This window comes from Miniopterus natalensis, chromosome 1, assembly GCF_054644295.1.
Source record: "Miniopterus natalensis isolate mMinNat1 chromosome 1, mMinNat1.hap1, whole genome shotgun sequence".
Classification (NCBI taxonomy): Eukaryota; Metazoa; Chordata; class Mammalia; order Chiroptera; family Miniopteridae; genus Miniopterus; species Miniopterus natalensis.
The window spans coordinates 153,692,110-153,715,178 of NC_142081.1; the positions used below are offsets into that span (position 1 = coordinate 153,692,110).

The 23,069-nt window shown below is 42.7% G+C and overlaps 1 protein-coding gene across 1 annotated transcript; it reads left to right on the forward strand.

The window, feature by feature from the left end:
- The first annotated feature begins 10,061 nt into the window (after positions 1 to 10,061).
- C1H4orf36 (chromosome 1 C4orf36 homolog) lies at positions 10,062 to 21,240 on the forward strand. Its single transcript, XM_016213050.2, has 4 exons — positions 10,062 to 10,123; positions 12,522 to 12,676; positions 13,128 to 13,466; positions 21,176 to 21,240. Exons 1-3 carry the CDS (start codon positions 10,062 to 10,064, stop codon positions 13,259 to 13,261), a joined length of 351 nt encoding a protein of 116 aa, XP_016068536.1. The 3' UTR covers positions 13,262 to 13,466; positions 21,176 to 21,240.
- Positions 21,241 to 23,069: the final 1,829 nt, after the last annotated feature.

Here is a 23,069-nt window from a genome sequence, read left to right on the forward strand (position 1 = left end):
AAAAAAGAATTGGGGACTATAATAATACTGTATGCTTGAACGTTGAGGAGAGTAAATCTTAATCATTCTCAACACACATACACGGAGTTAACTATGTTCAACTATGTGGGGTGATGGATGTTGTGAGAGGGGATGGGGAATTTCTCCCCTTTTCTCCTCTGAGTTTTTCTTCCTGGTCTAATAACCAAATTGACATGAGACAGATTAACGGGAGAAAATAACCAAATTTATTACGCATGCATGTAGAGGGGGCCCATAAGAATATGGAACCTGAGGATAAATCAGGCAGTTGAGGCTAATGTGCCATCTTGAGCTAAGGAGAAAGTGGTGGTGGTGGTGTGTGTGTGTGTGTGTGTGTGTGTGTGGTTTAGGACTTCAAAGAGTAGGAAGGCAATTCACATGGAGATAAAAATAAAATGTTTGGTAAACAAATGTTTGCTGGGCCACCTTTAACCATGGGACACAGACGGGACTTTAATCAAATGGGCCTTGTTAGGTTACATACTAATTCATATTAAACTATAGTTATCTGTGGTGATAGCTCCCTTCCTGGAGCAGGTCCTCTATCTAAATTCCTTTAGGCAGTTAGGAGGAAGGTTGAAGGTTTTTCCTGAATCTTTTGTTTCTAAAAAATAAACAGCATAAGACAATCAATATCCTCCCAAAAGGCATATTTTGGGGATGGCAAATTGTGCTCCTCTTCAATGTGTTTATTATCTTGGTTTTGGTAATCATTTTATAATGTATATGAATATAAAAAGAGTTTTAAAAAAGAATTTGCTTTAGAAGATCAAGCTGACAAAAAAGAATTAAGGATTGGAATTCAGACAGGTTTATCATTAGAAATTCAGTATTTGAGCAAATACACGAAGTTCTACACTTTGAAATAATTCTTTGTTTTTAAATTCTGAATTTAAGTACACTGATATTTATTTGGGATTTATATGCATTCTAATTTTAGATTTTGGCTTTAAAAAGGAATCTTAATTCTTTCAAGACAGCTTTCACAACTGACTGAAGAAGAGGTGATCATTTCTTTTTCCACATTTCTCCAAGCTGAGAATATATACATTTTATAATTCACTTAAATCATCAAGGGGAAAAAGTGCTTTTCTTGCATATGGGAGGAGGGGAGAAAGGGGAACAAATTTTAGACTGAAGAGGCCAAATCAGAGAGCCTTACATCTAGAAAGTGCTCAATAGGTGTGTGTTAAATTGCCTTGAATCTCACTGAATTAAAGCTTAAGATGAAGAAGTATGAATCACTGAAATGAATAAAATTAAAAAGAGTATATGAATATGATAAACCAGGGATATAAATCTTCAGAAGAAGTTTTAGGACAAATAAAGTTTATGTCTGGGTGGCGTGGCTCAGCGGTTGAGTATCAACCTATGATCCAGGAGATCCGGTTGGTTTGGGGCTCAATCCCCAGCAGGGGGCAAGCAGGAGGCAGCGGATCAATGACTTTCTATCGTCATTGGTGTTTCTATCTCTCTCTCCCTCTGCCTTCCTCTCTCTCTGAAATCAATAAAAAATATATTTAGAAAACATTTTTTATATCTTTTTATACATTCACTTTAATGAATTCTTTACATAAATATACCAAAATGTAAAATTATTAAAAGTCACTAACTTATTAAAGACTTAACACTGTAATATTTATGTGGAAGATTAGACAAATCTGTGGAATCTATCATAAAAATATTTTTAAGAACAATATATTAGCTTTTATAACTGATACAGAGGCTTAGAAGCTTTTCATATTTATGAAAAGAGTGTACAGTTCAGGGTTTGGATTCCCAGTTAGACCATTTTTATCAGATCACACTGCCTCCATCTGGTCTCTGTCCCCCCAGGAAAAGAGTTCAACTGATGTGATTTACAATATATTTGAAAAGTCAATAAAACGTGATTCATTTTAACAAATATTTAACGAATAGCTAGAGATATCATCTTAATGATCTAATGGCTGCTACTTTTCTAGTTACTTCTAAAGTAATTTATTATAAATTAGCATGATATTGAAATGTCAAACTAGAAGCAGATAAATCCTTCGTTTCAATTGTGCTTTACAGGTCGTCACTATAAAACTCCAATGACCTTATATATTAAGATGTATAAAGAAAGACCTTTCTTCCTATTTTTATAACTAATGCTTTATGCTTGCACAGTGGAGGAATTCAAGTTTACTGTCCTGTGTAAACCGCTCCCTGGTAGAGATAGATTTGTGGCACCCACCTGAGAGCCAGCCAAGGATCCCCAGTGCTCTAGATTTTGTCTTGGGGCAGAATCCTAGGCTGTACATCACATGCCCTGATCTTGAATCAGCGTCATGGATTCTGATGTGCTTTGGCTCCGAAAGAGCAGGAGTACTGTCAGCTGGACACCTGGGACATTGTAACATCTGCTTCTGAGGAGAGCAGAGGGACCCGGACACTAGCTGCAGCTGTTTTCTGTTCTGGTCTGGCAATAATGTGCTTAAGGTACAGAAAGCTATTCTATCAACCTCAAATAAAATGGGCGGACAGTGAATGTTCTTGTAAAAAAGCAGTGGAGAACTCATGGATAGAGGGATATATAGTCTAGCAGGGGATCCAGGGAACTCAAAGGAGGCAGGTGTCAAAATGAGAAACGTCTGAGCCTGTAGAGAAATTCAGTAAGAGTTTATTTGAGCCAAACTGATGACATACACCAGGGGGCAAGATCTCAAATGCTCCAGATAACATGTTTTGCAGCTCCTTTTATGCATTTGAGGTTAAGGAGGAGACCTAAGGAAAATGGGAGAAAGCAAGGCGGCGATTGGATGACGGGTAAAAGATTATCTACTTTTTTGAGGGTTAATCCCCTTTTCAGGGGTATTACTTCTGGTATTTCAAAGGTGTGTTAACCTAGATGCACAAGAAAAATGGACAGGGCTGGTACACCAAAAAACATGGGTTCAATCCCTGGTTGGGCATGTACAGGAAACAACCGATCAATGTTTCTTTCTCTCTCTCTCTCTCTCTCTAATAAAAACATATCCTTGGGTGAGAGTTAAAAAAAGTTATAGGCCTGGGGCGTGGCTACCCATCATGACCTACCCAGTTAGGAATTTAGAGATCACTCTGTGAGGTCACTTTCCACAGAACCCCCTTTTATTCATTCAGGTATATCAGGAGTAAGACTGACCTGGATTAAATTTGGCTCTGCAACTTACCACAGTGACGCACTGCAAAATGACCTTTCAGTCAACAATGGATGGTATATATGGACTCATAAGATTCTAATGAAGCTGAAAATTAGTGACATCATAGCTGTCATACTGCTATGCCACAACACAGTACACAAATACCATTGTGTTGTAATTGCTACAGTGTTCAGTACAGTGACATGTTGTACAGGTTTGTAGCCTAGGAGCTGAAGTGGAACAGGATTTTCCACCTTTTGTCTATTTGGCATAAGGGTTATTTTAGGCTGATTAATTTTAAGAAACAACAGACATGGGAGGAGCTCTGAAAACCAAGTAGAAACTTTTCTTTGTAAAAGACATTTACATGTGTAAGGGAAATCTCCATTTGTGAGGGTGTCTCCCTCCAAGTGCCTGGAAGAAGGAGATGGCCAGACCTCTAGAAACTCTTATTAATACAGAAGAGAACTACTTAAATATGCATAATCACCTTACCCTGGTTCACTGAGCATTTCCTGGTAATCTCCCATAACTGACTGTCTTCTGTCTTCAGCTAAAGATGATATTTAAGGTGGTGACTTTATCAATTTTGGCAAATTACTCAGTTTTTCTGGGTATCTCCCATGAATATGTGGTAAGCAGTTAGACACACATGGGCAGAGCAAGGATGATGGGCCAGGTACGGAAGGTCACCAGGGTGGAAAGCCCCAGGTGTCTAGCAACAGGCAAAACTGGGAAAGCAAGGACCTTGGCCCCAGGGGAACATTTCTTCCCCTAGCATATTGTTGGTCATGCGGTTTAGACCCCTGACCTTTTATATTGCTGGTCATGTAGTTTAGACCCTGTGACCTTTCTTCCCTAGAGATAATATCTAGGCCTCAGTTGTAGTTCAGCTTGAGCCCCAGAAAAGCAGCAAAACCATGACCCCATAGACTGACCTCAGGACCAGCTGCAGTGAATAATGACCCCCTTGCCCTGGTGCTGACCAATAAATCAGTGGAGACCTAGACCCTGAAAGGACACACCTGGAAAGCTGTTGAATATTCTATTGAGATCATCCCCTAGGAGGTCTGCTAAGATCTCCAACCTTAGAAGCCCTTAGAAGGGAGGACCCAGCGCTCCCTCCCTCCAGGGAGCATGCCTGCACCTTTCTCCTCCCCCTTTCCTTCCCCCATCCCCTTTTTTTCTCTTAAGCTCCAAGGGCCCATCTTTTGCCTCTGTAATTTGTCTCCTGAGCCCATTTCTTCTATGGCTCACTTCTTCTACCTCTCTGACTTTCTAAATAAACTTTCTCTTATAGTTTGAGTCTTGTCTCTGAATTCTTTCTTAGCCAGAACTCAAGTACTGGGGTTGCTGAACCCAGGTCCAGTCCGACCCCACCCGTCTAACACCTGGTGCTGTTCTCGCCAACACCAACCAATAAAGGATATACACATGTTATTTAACATTTGTTTGTTTTTCTCCTGTTACTCTTTTTGTTACAGGGATGTCTCAGGTACCTTTTGTCTACTCAAAAGGTAGAGGAAAAATCACTTTTCCTTCCCCACAGAGCAACAGGCTATATACCACGTGGCCTAGGCGTGTAGTAGGCCACACCATCTAGGTGTGTGCAAGTCACTCTCCCGTCCTATGTTTGCACAATGGCGGGATTGCCTAAGGATGCATTTCTCAGAACGTATCCCTGATAGTCGTGAAGTGGCTCATGACTGTAGTTATGTAATTGTAAGCAAGTCATTTTGTATGTAGCCTTATAAGCTTTTTTCCTTAACTGTATGAGGGAAACTATTATCTTCATCCCTCCTAAGCTGTGAGGATCAGATGTCATGTAAGACGGCCGAGAATGACGGCTGGTGGTGGGTAGGTGCCCAACAATATGCTTCAAAAATGGTTCGGTGCTCGGAGCCTGGCTCACGGGACCATTCCCAGGGATAGAAACAGAAGAGATGGTGTAGGGAGTAGGTGATGAAATGACATTATGTATACGTTGACACTTCTGTCTGAACAGGAGAGTCGGCCAGGAAGATCCCACAAACCAATGGGAATGCAGGCTGTGAATCCAGGAAAAAAGGCAAGGCTGGCTAGAGAATCTGATTTGGGGGCCATCCAAAGAGAAGCGATACTAACAGTAGTGAGAGCAGAGCCACTGGGAGAACTGGAGTAGAACGAACAGAGGAAGAAGGGTGCACAACTGGGCATACCCAAATTTAAAGAGGGGTAGGGAGAGAGTGAGGGGTGGCCTCCCTTGGTTGTACAGAAGGGTTGAGCACTTGGAGGAATTCTATGTAATTATGTAAACATTTACTGGGCTGGCTTGCTTGCCTGAACACTAACAATGCTTGCCTGAGATGTTTTGCTTCAGGGTGGAAAGGTAAAGATTAGGAAACCACCTGAAACTGCCTGAGACCCATTAAAGCTGCCTGAAAACCCCTCTGGTGACCCCAGCAGGAACTTTTCTCATTACACCCTCATTATAATACTGAAATCCCCACTCGGGGCACAGGTTATCTGCCGTTTTTCTATACATGCGATGTATGTATAGCTATGTTCACTTACTGTGCATGTTTACCCCAAAACATACCTCAGTGCTCTATGAAGTAAGCAACGAGCCCTGTAGAGCCCTGAGGTCCTGTTAGGAGAGGCGCTGCTTTGGAACATCGCCAGTGAGCCCCTTGATTGCTGGCGTGTAACAAAGTTCCTACTCACAAAATCAACTCGGTGTGTTCTTTTGGCTGACAACCACCAAGTGGCTGATCCTCAGGTCAATCTGGTAGCAAAAGAGTGGCTAGAGATGTGAGCTAATTAGGAAGGTGCTAGTGCAGAAGGGTTGAAACTTCTTAGGGCTTTCGGTGCTAAGTTTTTTGGTGATTTAAAAGTTTTTGCAGGTGAATTGCTTTATCATTACCTTAGAGTCGGTATCAGTACTAGAGAAGTTATGGATGAAGCCATGAAAAAAGTTTCGGCTGCATCTGTGATTTACTGATTAAAAGAAACAAAACATCACTTTGAAATTAGAATGAATATTTATATATGATGAGGAATTAACAATATATTTGAAACAGGCAGCTGCAAAAATATTTACCAACACGTACTCTAAAACCTTGCCCTAATTACAATCCTGAGAGGATGTATAGTGTTGAGGAGAGAGCAAAATATCAGAATCAGTCTTGGGTCAAGTTCTATGACCCAGATAAAGTTATTCACGCTTGAGCTGCCTCAGATTTTTCTTCTCTAATATCCCTAAACTCACATCACTAAATTAATCATAGCATCTATTGTTGTGATACTTAAATGGGAAAATGTATATGAAGTACCTTGACTAGGGCCCCAAAGCACAGTAAATGTTACCACACTACTGTTGTTTTTTGTTACCATTGTTGTCGCTTTTGCATTTCTCCTTGTACCTTAGTTTTAACACTAGGTGGCAGCAATGCTCTCTTAAGCAATTTAAATGAAACTTGCTAACTGGAATGGATGAAATAAGTGAAGGTTTACACAATAGGAACGTATGTGTAAGTCACCAGAAAAGCATGGGGAGAGAGATCATAAATAGAAATAGAGAAAGGGAGGGAAGGGAGAAGGAAGGAGGGAGGGAAAGGAGAGAAGGAGAGAGAGGTGTAGATAGGTTTAGAAATAATTTGATATTTCAAAAGAAAATACTGAAGTAGTCATTATGAAGGGGAAAACCAGGTCTTTCTTGGATATTCTTCTACCTTTGTAGGATTTAGTGTTGTTTTTGTTTTTAAATACATGTAGGGGAGTGGTGGCTATATTTTCTCTGTTGACAGTTTTTAAGGATCTTAACTAGTTCTAGGTGAGATTTAGTAAAACGAGCTGCTGCCCAGAAAATGTAAAGCATAATGTGTTTTACTGTTCAGTTTAACCAAACTATTAATCTCAAAATTATAAAAATATGACTATTTTCCTCTGTGCAAAATATTCCTTCTACAGTAAGGCACAATGGTATATTAGTTATCTATTGTTCTTTTATGAATACTCCAAAGGTTAGTGGCTTAAAACAATAGACAATTATCTTTTATTTTCTGAGGACCAGGAACCCTGGAGCGGTTTAGCTAGGTGGGCTGGCTCAGGGCCTCCCATGAAGTTTCAGTTTAGAAGCTGGAGCTGTGATCATCTGAAGGTTTGACCTAGCCTTGATCTGCTTCCAAAATCCTGCTCCTATGGTTCGTGGCAAGAGGCCTCAGTTCTTCACCAGTTGTTGGCTAGAGACCTCCATTCCTTTGCAGATAAATTTCTCCAAAAGGTGTCTTGATTGCCTTCTCAAAGGGCAGCCGACCTCCTCCAGGGTAAGTGAGCCGAGAGAGACTAAAGAAGGAAGCCCCCATATCTGTTATGACCTCATCTCAGAAGTCATAGTCTGTAACTTCCCCCATATTTGTTCAAAGTGAGCCATATAGGAAATAACTAAACACTTGTCAGGAATTGTATACGTATAATTGGAGTTCTCACAAGGAGAAATCACAGGCTATCCCATCTCTCTCAGTGTGGCCTGGACTGGCCACATCCTCTCCCTGGGTCTTAATTTCTTCATCTGTAAAAAGAGAACAAGCCATGGATCCATGTGCCACTTCAACTCTCAGGTGACCTGTTTCTGCCCCACCTGTTTGTGGCCTCAGCAACTTGGTCTGTTTTTTCACCTCTAAAATGAAAAGATCTTACACAGTGGCTTTCAAACTTTTTAGACCCACTGTGAGAACTATATTTTGCATTGAAATCGCACATACACACATATGTGTATGAGTGCATATGTATAATAGAAATGAAAGTTCCACAAACAATACTTACACTTATTTGCGTGATGTACTCTCACCTCCTCCCCCCTGCCATTCTATGTTAATTTATTTGAAAATTCAAGCTCTACTGGTTAAGGTCAAAATCTACGTGGATCTCACACTCCATTAATGGCTTCAGTATTCTTTGTGTTAAATGCTAACACCACCTTCACTCCTCACTGCTCCTTTTCCAGGGGTACTGGAATAGAAATGTTAAAGAGCAAGCGAGTCCTCACCTTCTAGTTCCTGGGAGGGACAAAAGCACCTTTTCAAGGTGGGCCAACCCTAAGAGCCTCTTCTAATTAGGCAGGAGCTAGTATCAGAGGCTGTGTCAGGGCCAAAAGGGCACTGCGTTTTAGCTTTAAAAGTTGGCCCTGCAACTCACTAAGCCATGCGACCCTGAGCAGTCCTTTAACCTCTCAGTTCCTTCTCCCTCCATAAAACTGGAGTCATAAGTATCCCTTGCCTATCTCATAAAGTTGTGTCTAGGCTCAAAATTAGATAATTAGGTACAGAGAATTTATTGACACGATCTTTAATCCTCTCAACAGCCCTGCAAGAGAGATAGAGCATTATGGGTGTTTGATAGAAGAAACTGAGGCTTAGAGAATTGACTTAGGCCAGACCTTAAAGTCAGCAAGCAGCAGAACTAGAATTCCAAACCAGGTCTGACTCCAAATCCCTCACGCAAAACGGAAAAGGAAACTGTTTCATGTGCCATTCAGTTGTGATCATCGGATGTATTAAAATATATCGATGCATCCTGAACCCCCACCGTGTAATGACCTCAGAAACTGGCCAGCGTTTCTGATGCGATCGTGCACCTCACAGGAGCGCGTTACAGACCACGGCTGGGTTTTGAGTTTCAGGCTTTAAACCTGTCCCGACCCACTAGGGCGCGTGAACATGTAACAGAAACGCTTGCGCTCCTCAAGCATCACAGTGAGACTCGGTCACAGTGAACACGTCAGAATTAAGTGGGGCCCCCAAATGGTACCTCAACCAAATCGCCGAGTGGCTTCAATGTAACATCCTGACCCAAGCGTGTCGTCTCCAGGGAAAGGCCTGGTTTACAGCCCTCCTTCGCTAGGGGGCTTTGTTCCCTCATCAGGAGCAGGTCCTCAGCTGTGTGTCCCAGCGGTCCCCGCCCCTAGGGGACCCCGCGGGGCGCGTGTCCCCGGCTCGCCCCGGACCCCTCGCGCGCGGCCCCCCCAAGCCCGTTATTGGGCTCCCCGCGCGAGCAGGTAGGAGGCGCCTAGGTGGGGCCGAGCTCTGCCCTGGGTCCGCGGGATCGCGACCCGCCCCCCTCCGAGGGCTGGTAGGCGGGCGCGGGCACGGGCGCCCTCTTCGGGGACGCGCCCCCGGGGCTCCGGCGCAGCCGCTCGCCCGCGGATGGTGGGAGGAGCGGGGCGCGGGCGTGGGAAGGGGGTGCGCAGCGAGGACCCGCCGCTTAGCCCCGGGCCCTGCGGCGCCCGAGGCCTCCGCCCGGCCCGCGGAGCTGGTTCGCGCGAGGAACCGCAGACGGGACGGGGGCCGGGCCGCGGGCCGCGGGCCGCGGGCCACCTGCCTCCCCGCGCGCGTGGGAGAGCGAGTGGGGGCGGGGCTTCAAGTTGACACTTTTGAAGCTCAGATGCTTCGAAGAGGGAAAGTCTGGGGAAGTTGACGTTTCTCTAAAGGGCTGGGGCGGGGCACGGGACGTTCTCCGCGCGTCCGTTTGCCCAGTAGCGTTGCCCCGCCTGCCGCGCTTTTGGTGCTGCGGGTTCGAGCGGGTTTGGCGGGCTCGCAGCACCGTGGAAAAGCAAGGCTGTCGACCTGGCATTTTTTTTTTCCGCTTACACGACAGGAAGTGATAAAACGAGCTCCTGGAAAATAAAGGGGACGGCAACTCTACCTCGGAGTTGGGCCCCACTGAGCATTTTATTAGGGACGTGCTGGCGGCCAGAAAGGCTTTTTCTGATCTTTTTGTTATTTGAGCATTAAAAAATAGTCAGCTGAAAGCCATTCCATTAGGTGTGTTGCAATCGTTTCAGGCAAAGGGAACAGAGCATCCGAGGCGTTATCACAAAAGCCGCCGGTGCGGGGAAGCCGGCGGTGGCAGGCGACCATGGCTTATGGCCTGCCCAGGAAGAACACCGTGGAAAGCGTCCTGCGGGGCAGCTACACAGTGTAAGTGTTTTCATCGGGTACGTCGGCTTGCGGTGGGGGCGTCCTGGCTAAAATAAAAAATACGGGACACCCTGATGTTCCCCGGGAGATAGATAACTACCCTGTATGAGGCATTTTCCGGTGTCTGGATACTGTGCTGTTTTTTTTTAAAGGCAACTGCTTTTACAGGAATTTGTAAATGATCTTACTTGATCTTTACAACAAAAGAACACTTTCAAATGAGAAAACGGGGGTTCGGAAAAATGGTTCCATGAAAGACACAGTCATGCAGTAAAGGAACAGGGTTAGCCCGGCTGCCGGGCGTGGCTCAGCGGCTGAGGATCGACCTGGGATCCAGGAGATCGCAGTTGATTCCCGGTCAGGGCACATGCCCGGGTTGCGGCCCATCCCCAGTTGGGGGCGTGCAGGAGGCAGCGGATCAGTGACTCTCATCACTGATGTTTCTCTCTCCCTCTCCCTTCCTCTCTCCGAAATCAATAAAGATATATTAAAAAAAATATATCTTTCCTTGTTCAAATTCCAGCCCATGACCAACAGCCTTGTGACATAGGTTGGAAGTCTCCTTACTCTTCTGAAGCAATGTTCTGCTACTATTGCCCACCGCCTTAATACCCCTGTAGGTAGTGCACATCGATGTAAAAATGCCTCGGTGCCAGGCACATCTTAACAAGAGCACTTGGTTGGCTGGCCAGGTTTTCACCCTGTGTACTTTGGCAGGCAATGTGGAATCCTCTCTGCAAAACAGGTGCCTTCTCTATGATTCTCCCAAGAAAGTATTTTATATCACACTATTTATAAAAGCAGCTAGGTTAAGAGGCACAGATGGTAGAAGCACTCTTTGGAGTTCATTTGCTAAGGCAACTCCTCACTTTGGCCTTTTTCGGCGAAGTATTTTTATAAGATTATTTAAAAAACACTAAAAACATACAGTATAGAAGCATTTGAAAGGAAAATAAACATGCTATTTCTCATATCCCTATTCCCACCCCATACCCCAGTCCCACTCAGGGGTAAAACGGTTTATATTTTTCTGGAATTTGTCTGTTATACAAGATACACACATTTGTACACATGGGATTGTACTGAACTTCTCTCCCTACCCCACTCCACCTTGTAAATCCTAGTGATCAAGAGCACAGATTCTAAAGCCTGGCTTCCCTTGTTCAGATTCCAGCCCATGACCAACAGTCTTGTGACACTGGGCAAGTCATTCTCTGTACTTGTTTCCTAATCTGTAAAATGAGGAGAGTAACAGTGCCTGCCCATTTCGTGGGGTTACTGTGGTAATTAAATGAGTTCATATGTGTAAAGAGATTTAAGCAAGGCCTCGCATGTAATAAGTGCTAGATACGTATTAGCTGATTTACTGCTCATCTTTCCAAATCAGCATATAAAGATAAACCTTATTCTTTCATTACATGTATGTACCACATTACATGTTTGTTAACCAGGCTCTTGGATAGACATTAAAGCTATTTCTGTGGGTTTTTTTGTTTTTTGTTTTTTGACAAACAGTGCTTCAGTGAGTATTCTTGTAAATACCTTAGTGCACGTGTTCAAGTACATCTATAATAATTGTAGAATGCAAGTCACTCCTTAACTTTAGGTGGTAAAGCAGCACGGAAGCTGGAGGTGGAAAACCAAAGGATGGCGTGTGTGTCACACCCTCACTTCCCTCACTCATACCAGAGCAGGTCGCTCCCCTTCGCATGCACGTGAGCTCACAGTGACTGCAGATGAGAAACATCTCTTGGCCAGTAGCTGCTATTTGACAGTTTTTCATTAGGACACAAAAAACAATCCATTTAAAATCCATAGTGATTATTTTAAGTATTGTAGTTTGGGATTTCATCTCCTTCTCCAATTTTCTAAGGATTCTCTTGGTACTAGTGCTTCTAAATGAATATACCTAGGCTGACTACCAGCTCTGATTCTTAATTAACGTGTGAGTCTCAATTTCCTTGTGTGCCTATGTAGTGGCTGCAAGGATAAAATAAGATCACACACCCAAAGTCTCAGTGTCTGTTGAGCACCCTGCTCAGTGCATGACTAGTCCCTTTGTTCCTTCCCTAATATGACCATATTTCTGATCAGCCATAAAACACTACATTATTCTAAAAGACATAAGAAGATTGTATTGACTCCAGAGAGGCTGTATCATGAATAAAAGTTCCTGTCATTGTAGCTTATGGTAATTTTTAAATATATCTTTACATTAGTTAATATAAGGTTCCTTCTCCTGGCTAGATTTACAACTCTGAAAAATCCTGAATCCTCTCCAGTAAACCAAAATGTATAGTGGAAAACAGAACTGATAATTAATTAGATGTCTTCTGTATATTCCATAGTAGATGCTTAGTAAATATCTGTTGAGTGAATTAATGAATTTTTGCTCCAGACAGCAACCTTGGGATCTTGCACTGCTTACAGAGACCTGGTACACAAACATAACCAAAATCAGATTTCCTTTCTTGGAAGAAATTACATTTGGTGGTCCTATATACCTCAAAAAGTATAGAACCAATAAGGATTGTCTGCTCCCTTCTGCAGAAGGTATGTTCAATAAGAACCACTTTAATAAGTTGCAAATGTTATGTCTTTTGCTTATTATCAGATACATGTTTAAATATATTCATTTGGCCGGGCTGGTGCGGCTCAGTGGTTGAGCACTGACTCATGCACCACGAGGTCGCTGGTTTGATTCCCAGTCTGAGCACATGCCTGGGTTGCAGGCTCAGTCCCCAGTAGGGGGCATGCAGGAGGCAGCCGATCGCTGATTCTCCCTCACTGATGTTTCTATTTCTCCCTCTCCCTTCCTCTCTCTCTTAAAAAAATCAATAAAAACATATTTAAAAAGTCTTCCTTACCCCCTATATATGTAGCCCTCTCTCCTTGTTTAGTATTCAAGAGTGTGAATTGTGCTGTGTGATAAATATTCAGTTTTGACTAAATTATACCTGGTGAAAAATGTCAGTTGGATTGCTTCATGTATTTTATTTTTTAGAAGTCAAACTTGAAAGGGAATATGAAATAAAGCGCCTGAACAACCTGAAATGTCAGGAAAAAGTAGCCGAGGAAATTCAGCTTGCCCTAAGGGGAAAGCCAGTTGGTTTGAGAAGACCGCTTCCTCCTAAGTGACAATCGCTTCATAATCAAACCTGTATTCTGCGCTTTCTGCGTCTGAAGGGGATGAGGGGCTGCCACCTTCCTCTGTGTGAAGTTCTGTGCAGGCATCCGAATGCCACTGTGGACGAGGCAGCTGGGGTGGGTTAGAGGACAGCTCCGACAGATCTTCTACGTCCCCACCACCCTCTTGTTCCATTGCATCACAAGCAAAACCACGGTAAGTAGATGAAAAATGCATCTGGAATGGAGTCATTTGTGCTATGCATTTTGATTCTTGTAAATTTGCACTAAGGGAAGAGGAAACTCCTAGTCAGAGACATTATTTTGAAGAACATTTAAAATTTGCATCTATGAGATCCTAAGGAGTCACCAAAAGGGGAGAAATTATTTAAAAAATATATTTTTATTGATTTTTAGAGAGAGAGAAAGGGAGAGGGGGAGAGAGAGAAACATTGATGTGAGAGCGGAACATTGATTGGCTGCCTCCTGCACAGCCCCTTCTGGGATTGAACCCAAAACCCAGGCTTGTGCTCTGATTGGGAATCAAACTGGCAACCTTATGGTGCATGGATGCCCAATCAGCTGAGCCACACTGGCCAAGGTGAGTAATTCTTTTAAAAATAATAAACTGAAAACTTTTGTTTGGGTAAGAAAAATTGTAGATTTCTTGTTAGCAGTTCCCCAGTGCCCAATTTTCAGTAAAATCTCATTTATTATTCTCATGTAGAGCTTTGAAGCAGCACGTAGAACTTGTTTAGGTTTTGTTCTCCTAAAAAAATTGTCTTTCTCCTTCTGCCTGATTTCATATTGTGTGTGTGGGATGCCTTGGAGCATGTGGAACACACATGTGTGAAAGTGACATGAAAATACAAAGGCCTTATTATGAGGAAAACTCTTATTTGTACAGAGTAGCTAGAGAATGAGGAATGATTTACTGGAAAGTACTGAATTGGCATGAACCAATTTTCCTAGAATTTGAATTCAATGAAGTATACTTGGATGTGAAAGTTATATTTAAGCACAATGTAGTGTTTGCGTGTGTTAGATGAATCAGTAGGCATTTTAGGTGCTTCTGGTATCTTAACCTCACCATGAAAGGCATTGTTGCAGAGTGTTTAAGATACATACTTTAGACCTGGCTGGCTGGTTTCTTATGTTAGCACTTCAGGCCTACCCTAATGCCTAAATCATGTAGGCACTCAATATGCATTTATTAATTGTTGATTGAAAATTTCCATATGGTCAAAAGTTCACATTAGAAAGTACACATGGAAATGGTATGCATGTGTGCTGACAATGGAGGAAAGAACAGAAACAAAATGCTATCTTCTCTACGGGAAGGTCAATAGATTATGCCTAAAAAGGAAAAGCCAAGAAGTAGCAATACCAAAGTGTTACTTAGAGACACGGAGGCAAATAACAAAATAGGTGAAAAAGGTGAAATTAGTTGCCTCTGTAGAGGTGAAAATGAGTGGCAGGGATACATAGAACTACTGTTTTTAAAATAAAACTTTATTCTACCCTTTAATATACATTTACAACTGGTAATTTTTAAAAAGAGAAACAAAGTGAGTTTATTTTATTAAGAAAATTAAGAAAATTTCTCAAGGATACACACCCAGTCAGGGAAAGAGGGGGAGAGGACTGGAACCCAGACTTATTAACTAAAACCTAGAATTTTCTTTCTACTACTGTCTTATGTAAATGCAATTTTTAAGAAATCAAGACACTACCAACAATGTTGATCTGTGTGAACTCAAGGTCTGGCCTTTTCCCCAAACCCATGTTGTTTAGCCACCTGCTTGGCCCACCTTCAGCCTGGCTGCCTGTGTGTATGGCCTATTGAGGGAGCTGGAGTTGTGGCTGTTACGGGGCAGGGAGGGACTATTCTAAAATTTGGAATGTGATGGATTTTCCCCTCTAATAACCAGCAGCCCTGGGCCACAGCAGGCCTTCTGAGCAGCAGGGTAATTTCCAGTAAGTGTTCTGTTTGTTGAGTTAAGAACACCTGGTTTCTGTAGGATGTCAGCTCCCACGAGGAAGAAAGAGGAAGGAATCGAGCCACGTGTGCTCACTTTCTCCTTCCAGACTTATTGATCAGCTCGCTCCCCTTGGCGTGGAGTGAACCAGGGGCCCGAAGAGGCCGGGGATGTGACGCTGTTAGCACACACTTCACAAGAAAGGAAACACCACCCTAGAGAAGGGTTCCTTCTCAACACCTTTACGTGTGATGACATACAAGACGTAAAGATCCTCCAGACAGACTAGGAAAATAGATGGCCTGAGTTAAGGAAGTTCAGGAGGTAAGATTGAAGGAACTTTCTTTTCATTCCCTCATCTGACTCACTTGAGACCCCTGGACTTTCAGCTGTATGTGTGGGCATTTCCTACTCTGGGTGGTTTTCTGTGAAGACATGTAGAGGGCATTGTTAAACCCTTTGTGATTTTTAGGAGAGTGGCTCCCAGGAGATCTGGCAGGGCCCATATATTTTAGGTCCCCTGCAATTCTGGTGTAAGAAATCCTGGGAGCCCCACATTCCATCCCTAAGTAGAGGGAACTGGCAAGGACGAGAGCATTCTGTGGGCCGGGGACTGCACTGTGCGAGTGCTTCCCAGTGTTTGTCACATCATGGCACACGTGGAAAAGTATAATATTCATATGGCTTACTGGAGTAAAAGAAACAAGGATGCTGAAGGCCAGAGGTGACTGGCCCGGGGCTCTGACCCACCCAAAGGCGGAGGGCTCACCTCCACGGCACAGCCATCACTCATGCACAGCACAGCACTGAGCCACCATGGTTGGGGAGCCCTTATCCCATTCATCCTCTCACTTATAGACAAGCGAATTGAGGCTCATAGGTTAAGAAACTTGCTTTAGGTTGCACAAGCAGAACCTAGTGTCAAACTGAGCTTTTTCTTAATCTAAAGCCCACGGTCTTTGCACTACATGATCCTTGCTGCTATTAGTCCTCTGAACATTTTGTTTTGGCCCCGCATATCACTCACCGGATAATTGCTGATGGAGAGTTCATTTAATTACAATTCATTTCAACAAGAATTTATTTGGTTCTGATGATCTGCCAGCAGTGCCTGGTGCTGGGATCTAAAGATCAACAATGGACCCCATCCTATTCATTTTTTAATGATAAACCTTTATGTTGTTTCCAGTTTTCATTATTACAATGCTTCTGTGAACAGGCTTAAACAAGTCTCTTTAAGCACACTGTGTGGGAACTTCAACTCAGACTCTAGGTCTAGAAAAGAAATTTCTGTGTCATAGGATACGTATTTTATTTCTACAAAATGCTGCCAAATTGCTCTCCAAAGTGGCTGTACCAAGGTATGCTTCTTCCAGTGGTTTATGAGTATAGTAGACATTTGTCTTTTTGTTTGTTCATTTTTGGGCTTCTCAGAGTTTAATCTCATTTCTGTGGTTTTGTGAGTCAAAAAGCCATGTTTTTGCTCTGCCTGATCCTCAAAACCTGGGCACAAGTACGTGGTCAAGGCAAGCCGACTGGCTGCTTCCTCCTGGGACTCTGACTCTGGAGGGAGAGAGACGCAGACCCCAAGCTGGTTGGAACTCATTTCAGTCATAATGGTCATGGCACGCGGCTCCCAGCGGCAGGGGTGGGAGCAGCATCGGGGTGGTGGCGGGTGCGTCTCAATAGACCCTTCCCACGACAGGATTTTAGCTGCGATTCTGGGTGCCCTGCAGTCTCCAGGCCCACCTGCTTGCTGAACCTCACTCTCTAGCCTCTTCATTCGCACAGTTTATACTGAGAGCTCCCCGAGAGCCGCCCAGTGACTTCTGATTCTCCTCCTGGAACTGAGCCCAGTCCATTCCTTTCATTCTGTCAATCACAGCACATTGGAGGGCTATGAAATCAGTCTTGTAGATCTACATTAAAAAAATGAAATAGAATAGAAGTATCAGAGTTCATTGACTGTATTCAGTGTAAGGATTATTTCGTGGAACATACGCACATACGAACATACATAGAGACAAGCATATGTGTACCAGATTGCGAGGTAAAATGCTTTTCTTATATTAGGTTATGGTTCATACATTTGAAAAGTGTTGATACAGTGTTTAAGAGCATGGGCTCTGCAATTAGACTGCTCGCATTCCAGTCCCACTTGCCAGCCATATAACCCTGGGCAAGCTACTTGAGCTCTGTACCTTGCCTTCTTCATTTGTAACATGATAATATGTGGGGACTGCTAGTTTTCTTCCAAAATTATTTCCCCTTTTATAACTACAGTGTTAGTCTTAGTTCATGCTGCTATAGAAGAACACCAAAGATTGGGTGGCTTAAACAAACATTTATTTCTCACATTTCTGGAGGCTGGAAGTCCAAGATCAGGGTCAGGTTCTTAGTGAGGGCCCTGTTCCTGGTTTGAAGATCACAGCCTTCTTGCTGTGCTCTCACATGGCAGAGAGAGAGATCATCTCTCCTGCGTGTGTCTCCTTTTTTAATCTTCACCCAAGGATAACTTTTTTATTTATTTTAGAGAGCGAGGAAGGCAAAGAGAGAGAACGAGAGAAACATTGATTGGTTGCCTCCCATATGCGCCCCGACCTGAATTTGAACCTGCAACCTAGGTATGTGTCCTGACCAGGAATCAAACCCACAACCTTTTGGTGTATGGGACAACACCCAGCCAACTGAGCCATCCAAACAGGGCTCCCATGTCTCTTCTTATAAGAGCACTAATTCCATTCATAGGGGCTCCACCCTCATGACCTAAATGCCTTTCAAAGGCCCTGCCTCCAGATACCATCACATTGGGGATTAGGACTTCAACATGAATTTTGGGAACACAAACATCCAGTCCATAGTAGTGTTGTAGCTGAGCATATGCCTGTGCAGGACACATTTATTACTTATAATTATGTGGCTAAGTTCTTGCTAATGGAACGTGTAGTAGTGATGTGCATTGCTTTCAAATCTGAACCTGAAAAGGCATTGTGTCTGCCTCCTCCATTACCTTTTACTGGTGGGTGGAACCCTGATGGGGTGGTCCTTCAGCCTGACCACATAAACAGTGATGATGTAAACCTTGTAGACAGTGATGGTGGAGCAAGACAGAAGGGGCCTGGATCCTTGAATGACTATGTGGAGTCCCCCCAACCTGAACTATTCACATCAAGACTGTTGAATATGAGAAAAATGTCTTTGCTTTCTAAGCCACTGCATTTTGGGATCTCTTTATTACATTAATTTCATCTTTACACTAACTAATATACTGCCTCAGAGAGCTGTTGAGGTTTATCACAGCAATTCGTGGTGAATAATAAGCACTAATAAAATATACCTCATAAGAGTGTTTTTGAAATCAAGAACCTTAGTTGGAGGAAGGTGGTCTAAAGGTACAAACTTCCAGTTATAGGGTAGTAAGTACTAGGGATGTGAGGTACAACATGATGGCTATCCCTAATCCTGCTGTATGATATGTAGGAAAGCTGGGAGTAAATCCTAAGAGTTCTCATCACAAGGAGAACATTTTTGTCCCTCTTATCTTTTCTTTTCCTATTATTGTATCTCTATGAGAAGATGGATGTTAGCTGAACCTATTGTAATCATTGCACAATATATGCACATCGAATCATGCTGTACACCTTCAACGTGTACAGTAATATACATCAATTATTTTCAATAAAAATGGGAAAATAAAGAATATTAAAAAAACACCTTGACCAGTAAAATGAGGGCTGAGTTTAGCTCAGTGGTTCTCCATGAGGAATGACTTTGCCTCCCCCTGCCCTTCGGGGGATACTTGGCCATGCCTGGAAATGTTTTTGGTTACCTTAACTGTGGGGTATCATAAAGGCATCTAGTGGGTAGAATCCATGGATGTTGCTAAATAGACAATACACAGGACAGCTCTGCACAAACAAGTTTTCCAGCTCCTAATATCAATAGTGCCAAGGCTGAGAAACCCTGATTTAACATTGGTTTAAGCTACTCAGGACACATTGCTAAAACAGAAGGTTGGGTCAAATTGCACGGCTGGGAATCAAGAAGTGCAGACTGTTTCTAGCATGACAGGAGGAGAATGAATGCTGGGTAGCAACGAACAGATTTCTCCAGTACCTTTTGGCTACTCACATTCACTCACACCCATTTTTCCATATCTACAAACCCACTCAGTGATTTCTCAAAATTGTATCTAGTTTCTACATCAGGTCGAGTCCAGGATGTCAGGGTGATACACAGTCCTTGTCTTTAGTCTGGATCTTGCAACCAATGATTAAATAATATGCCATTAACCCTAACATGATTGATATACATGATGGAGACAGAACAGGCTAGATATATACAATGAAAAGGTTGGGCTCTCTAGTCCTGCAGATGGTCTTTGGCCACAGAGCTGGCAATTTCTTCCTTGATTTTTAGGGGTGGAGAGGGGTTGCTGAATCTACTCAGACTTCACTTAGCCACCAATCCACCATGATGGAGCCCAGTGAAATCCAATTATAATTTTCTTTTGCTTCCTTTGGGAGACAAAGGGATAGGAACAAGACAACAGGGACATTGACAGGAAGGTTTAGAGATGTTTTCATGGTCCCTCAGCATAGACATAATCTATGAAAAAAACCTAGTGACCTTGGCTTACTTTATTTGTAATTATGGGCATAATCTATTATTCTTAATTGATCCCTAAAGAAGGAAAATGTTGCCAGTGTACCAGGAGTCTCAGACTTTCTTTTGGAATTTTCTACTAATAGGTTCTTACCCTCCATTCACGTGCTTCTTTCAGTGTCCATCTCTCTCATCTTCACATCATCTGCCTCCACCCTAAGGACTTGCTTTTCACTTTGCAGCTTTCACAGCATTGGAATGTAGGTATGATCTCCTTCATGGATGTCAGGGGCAGGTGCCATTTCTTTTCTATGTCAGATCAACTTTCTGTCAAAGCAACTTTTTCCAATTGCCAGAAGCAGACTCCCTCGCTCATTCTTTTAGAGATAGCTCACCATATGGGTGTGTCCTGTTGGAATTTAGTCTCGTGCACTCTTCAAGTATGTAGAGCAAGTAAGATAAAGCATAACCTGAATCCAACAAATGACCCAACATTTCCTGGGTGGTATTACCCGCACCATCTCTTTTCCCAGATCTGTTGCACCAAGGCTCCCAGGAAAGTGACTGGCAGAAACTCTAGCACTGTAGTTAAACAACACTGAAATTACAAAAGTAGTGGAAATAGTTGACATAATTTTCTTCAAGAGGAGGGTTATTTCCTAATGTGGTCTCCTTTGATTGTGGAATCATATGACAAGTATATATACATATTTTTTTTCCTCATAACTTTCAGTATTTGGAAGACATTTCTAAGTTTTATTAACAAAAAGCTCGGAGAAAAATTCAAAAATTGGCAGCAGGAGCAAAGGAAAATTTATTTATTTTTGATAATGACATTGTTAATTTTTGGGGTTAGATGCAAATGTTATTAATAATAATAATAACAAAAATAACAACAAAATAGATGATATTTATTGAGCACTTCCAATGTCTCAGGCAGGGTAGCTAGAAAAGCTCAGATGAAAAAGCTGTAAGTTTGTACTAGGTGCTTGAGCTCAGTAGCCCCCTTTAATGAGTTTTGGCTAGTGTACTAGGTGCATGTCCTCCTGGCCTAGCAGTTGAGGGCGGAGAAAAAAACCGCTTCTGACCCTTTCTGGCCATGGCTTTGGGGTTTAAGCTCTGTCAAAAGTATATAAGGACGGGAAGAATGGCCACTATATTGAATGGCACCTATATTTCAGCATCTGGTAAGGCAGGTGATTTAGAGGCTTAAGTAGGTGAATAGTAGCGACCAGGATGTGATATTTGGTTTGAGTAGCAAGAATAATGTGTTATTAGTATTCTTTGTTATTATTCATGAATGAAACTCATGAACTTTTATTATTTTATTTATTGTTCATAGGTAGAACAGACTCTGGAGTTGACTTCCAGCCATGTTGCCTTGTCATTTACTAGCTTAGACCCTGGTAAGTTATTTAACCTTTATAAGCCTCTCCACTCCTGGGTAAATGAGGGTAATAATGGTACCTGCAGAATAGGGTTGTTGAGAGGATTAAATGAGATACAAGTAGGGGAGGAAAAGAAATCTTTTTCCTCCTCCCCCTGGGGCCCTGTAAATTAGACTAAAAGACAGATTGATAGGAGAAAAACAAGCAGGAGTTTATTACCATGTGCATCGCATATACACATGGGAGCACTCAGAGATGAGTAACGCCCGAGGCAGTTACAACCTGGGTTTACATAGCACCTTTTTATTTATTTAATTTATTTTATTTTTTATTTTTGTTTAAAATATTACAGATGTCTCTTTTTCTCCCACTGACCCATTCCACCCCATCCCAGCCCCCTCCCCAGTCCCTCTCCACCCATTGTCCTGTCCTTGGGATATGCATATAAGTTCTTTGGTTAACAAAAGAACAATACATTTTTAGAGAAGTGACAAGACAAAGGAAAAGGTGTTTGAGCTTCTGCGGGGGGCAGATGGTGGGAAGACAAATCTATGGGAAGACAAATCTAGTGGTAGATAAGGGCTAGCTTTAGCCAGGTTCGTTATGTAGATTCCTTCGGTCTGATAAGGGTGTAGACATGTGCTCCGTGATTAACTTCTGTCCTACCTGGCGGAGAGCAGTGGGGAGACAGCTTTACAAATTTGCATCCTGCTTTTACACAGATAGGAGGCTTATGGCTTCTCAGTGGCCTTCTGCTTGAAGTAATCCATAAACCAAGTGGCAAGGGGCCTATCCCGGGACCTGGTACAGAGGAAATCTCAATAAATGATAGTTGCTGTTACTGTTATCATCATAGAAAAATCAGTGTCAGTAATTTGCTGTCATGGCTGACAAACCCTCATTTATCATAACTTGTAGATTTTCTTCTCGGAATTCTGGGATTTAAAAGGCTATGAGAATTTATGGTTATAATCTTAATAACATTTGATCTGCTGAGCTGAGGCCAAAAAGAGATTGTTGGGAAAAGGACCACGAATACTGATATAAATAGCACGCCACCTGAGAAGGGTAAACAGGCTTTTCCAGTTGGTTTTGTTGACATGGCACTTGGTTTTCCTTTCCATTTATTTTATCCTGAAGGTGGAGCAGGTGCCGTGTCAGGCTAAACACTGTGTGAGCCCATTTCCCACCATCCAGTGAGAAGGCCCTGACTAGGCCGGTCAGCCCTTCTCACACCCCTGCATTCCATCTTCTGCAGGTGCCTCTTACCTGGAAGCTTAGGAATTTATTAGGCTACCTTATGAAAGCAGAGGAACAGAGACAATGGTTGAGCCATCTCAATAGTCTAGCTCCCCATGGAGTCATCGGGTTGTTATCAACATTTAGGGAGCTGCTTGAAATAACCACAACTTCCTCTCTCTTTACCCCTTTTCCTTATAAAAATAGTATAAATTATTATATGATTACATAATTACAATAAAAATAGTTGAGTAATACACAACCATTTCAAAGATACTAGACTGTACAAAAAATATAAAAAAGAAAAAATCATTCATAGTCCTATCTACAGAAGCAATCACTATGAAAATTTTGTAGTCTTTCCATTTAGTCTCTTTCTGTGCTGATTATTTTAACATGGCTAGGAGAATGCAATTTATTAATTTTTAACCCTCACCTGAGGATATGTTTTTAGAGAGGAAGGAAGAGGGGAAGAGAGAGAGAGAGAAATATTGATGTGAGAGAGAAACATCGATCGGTTGCCTCCTGTATGTGCTCCGACGGGGGATCGAACCTGCAACCTGGTTTTGTGCCCTGACTGGGAATCAAACTCGCAGCCTTTTGTTGTGC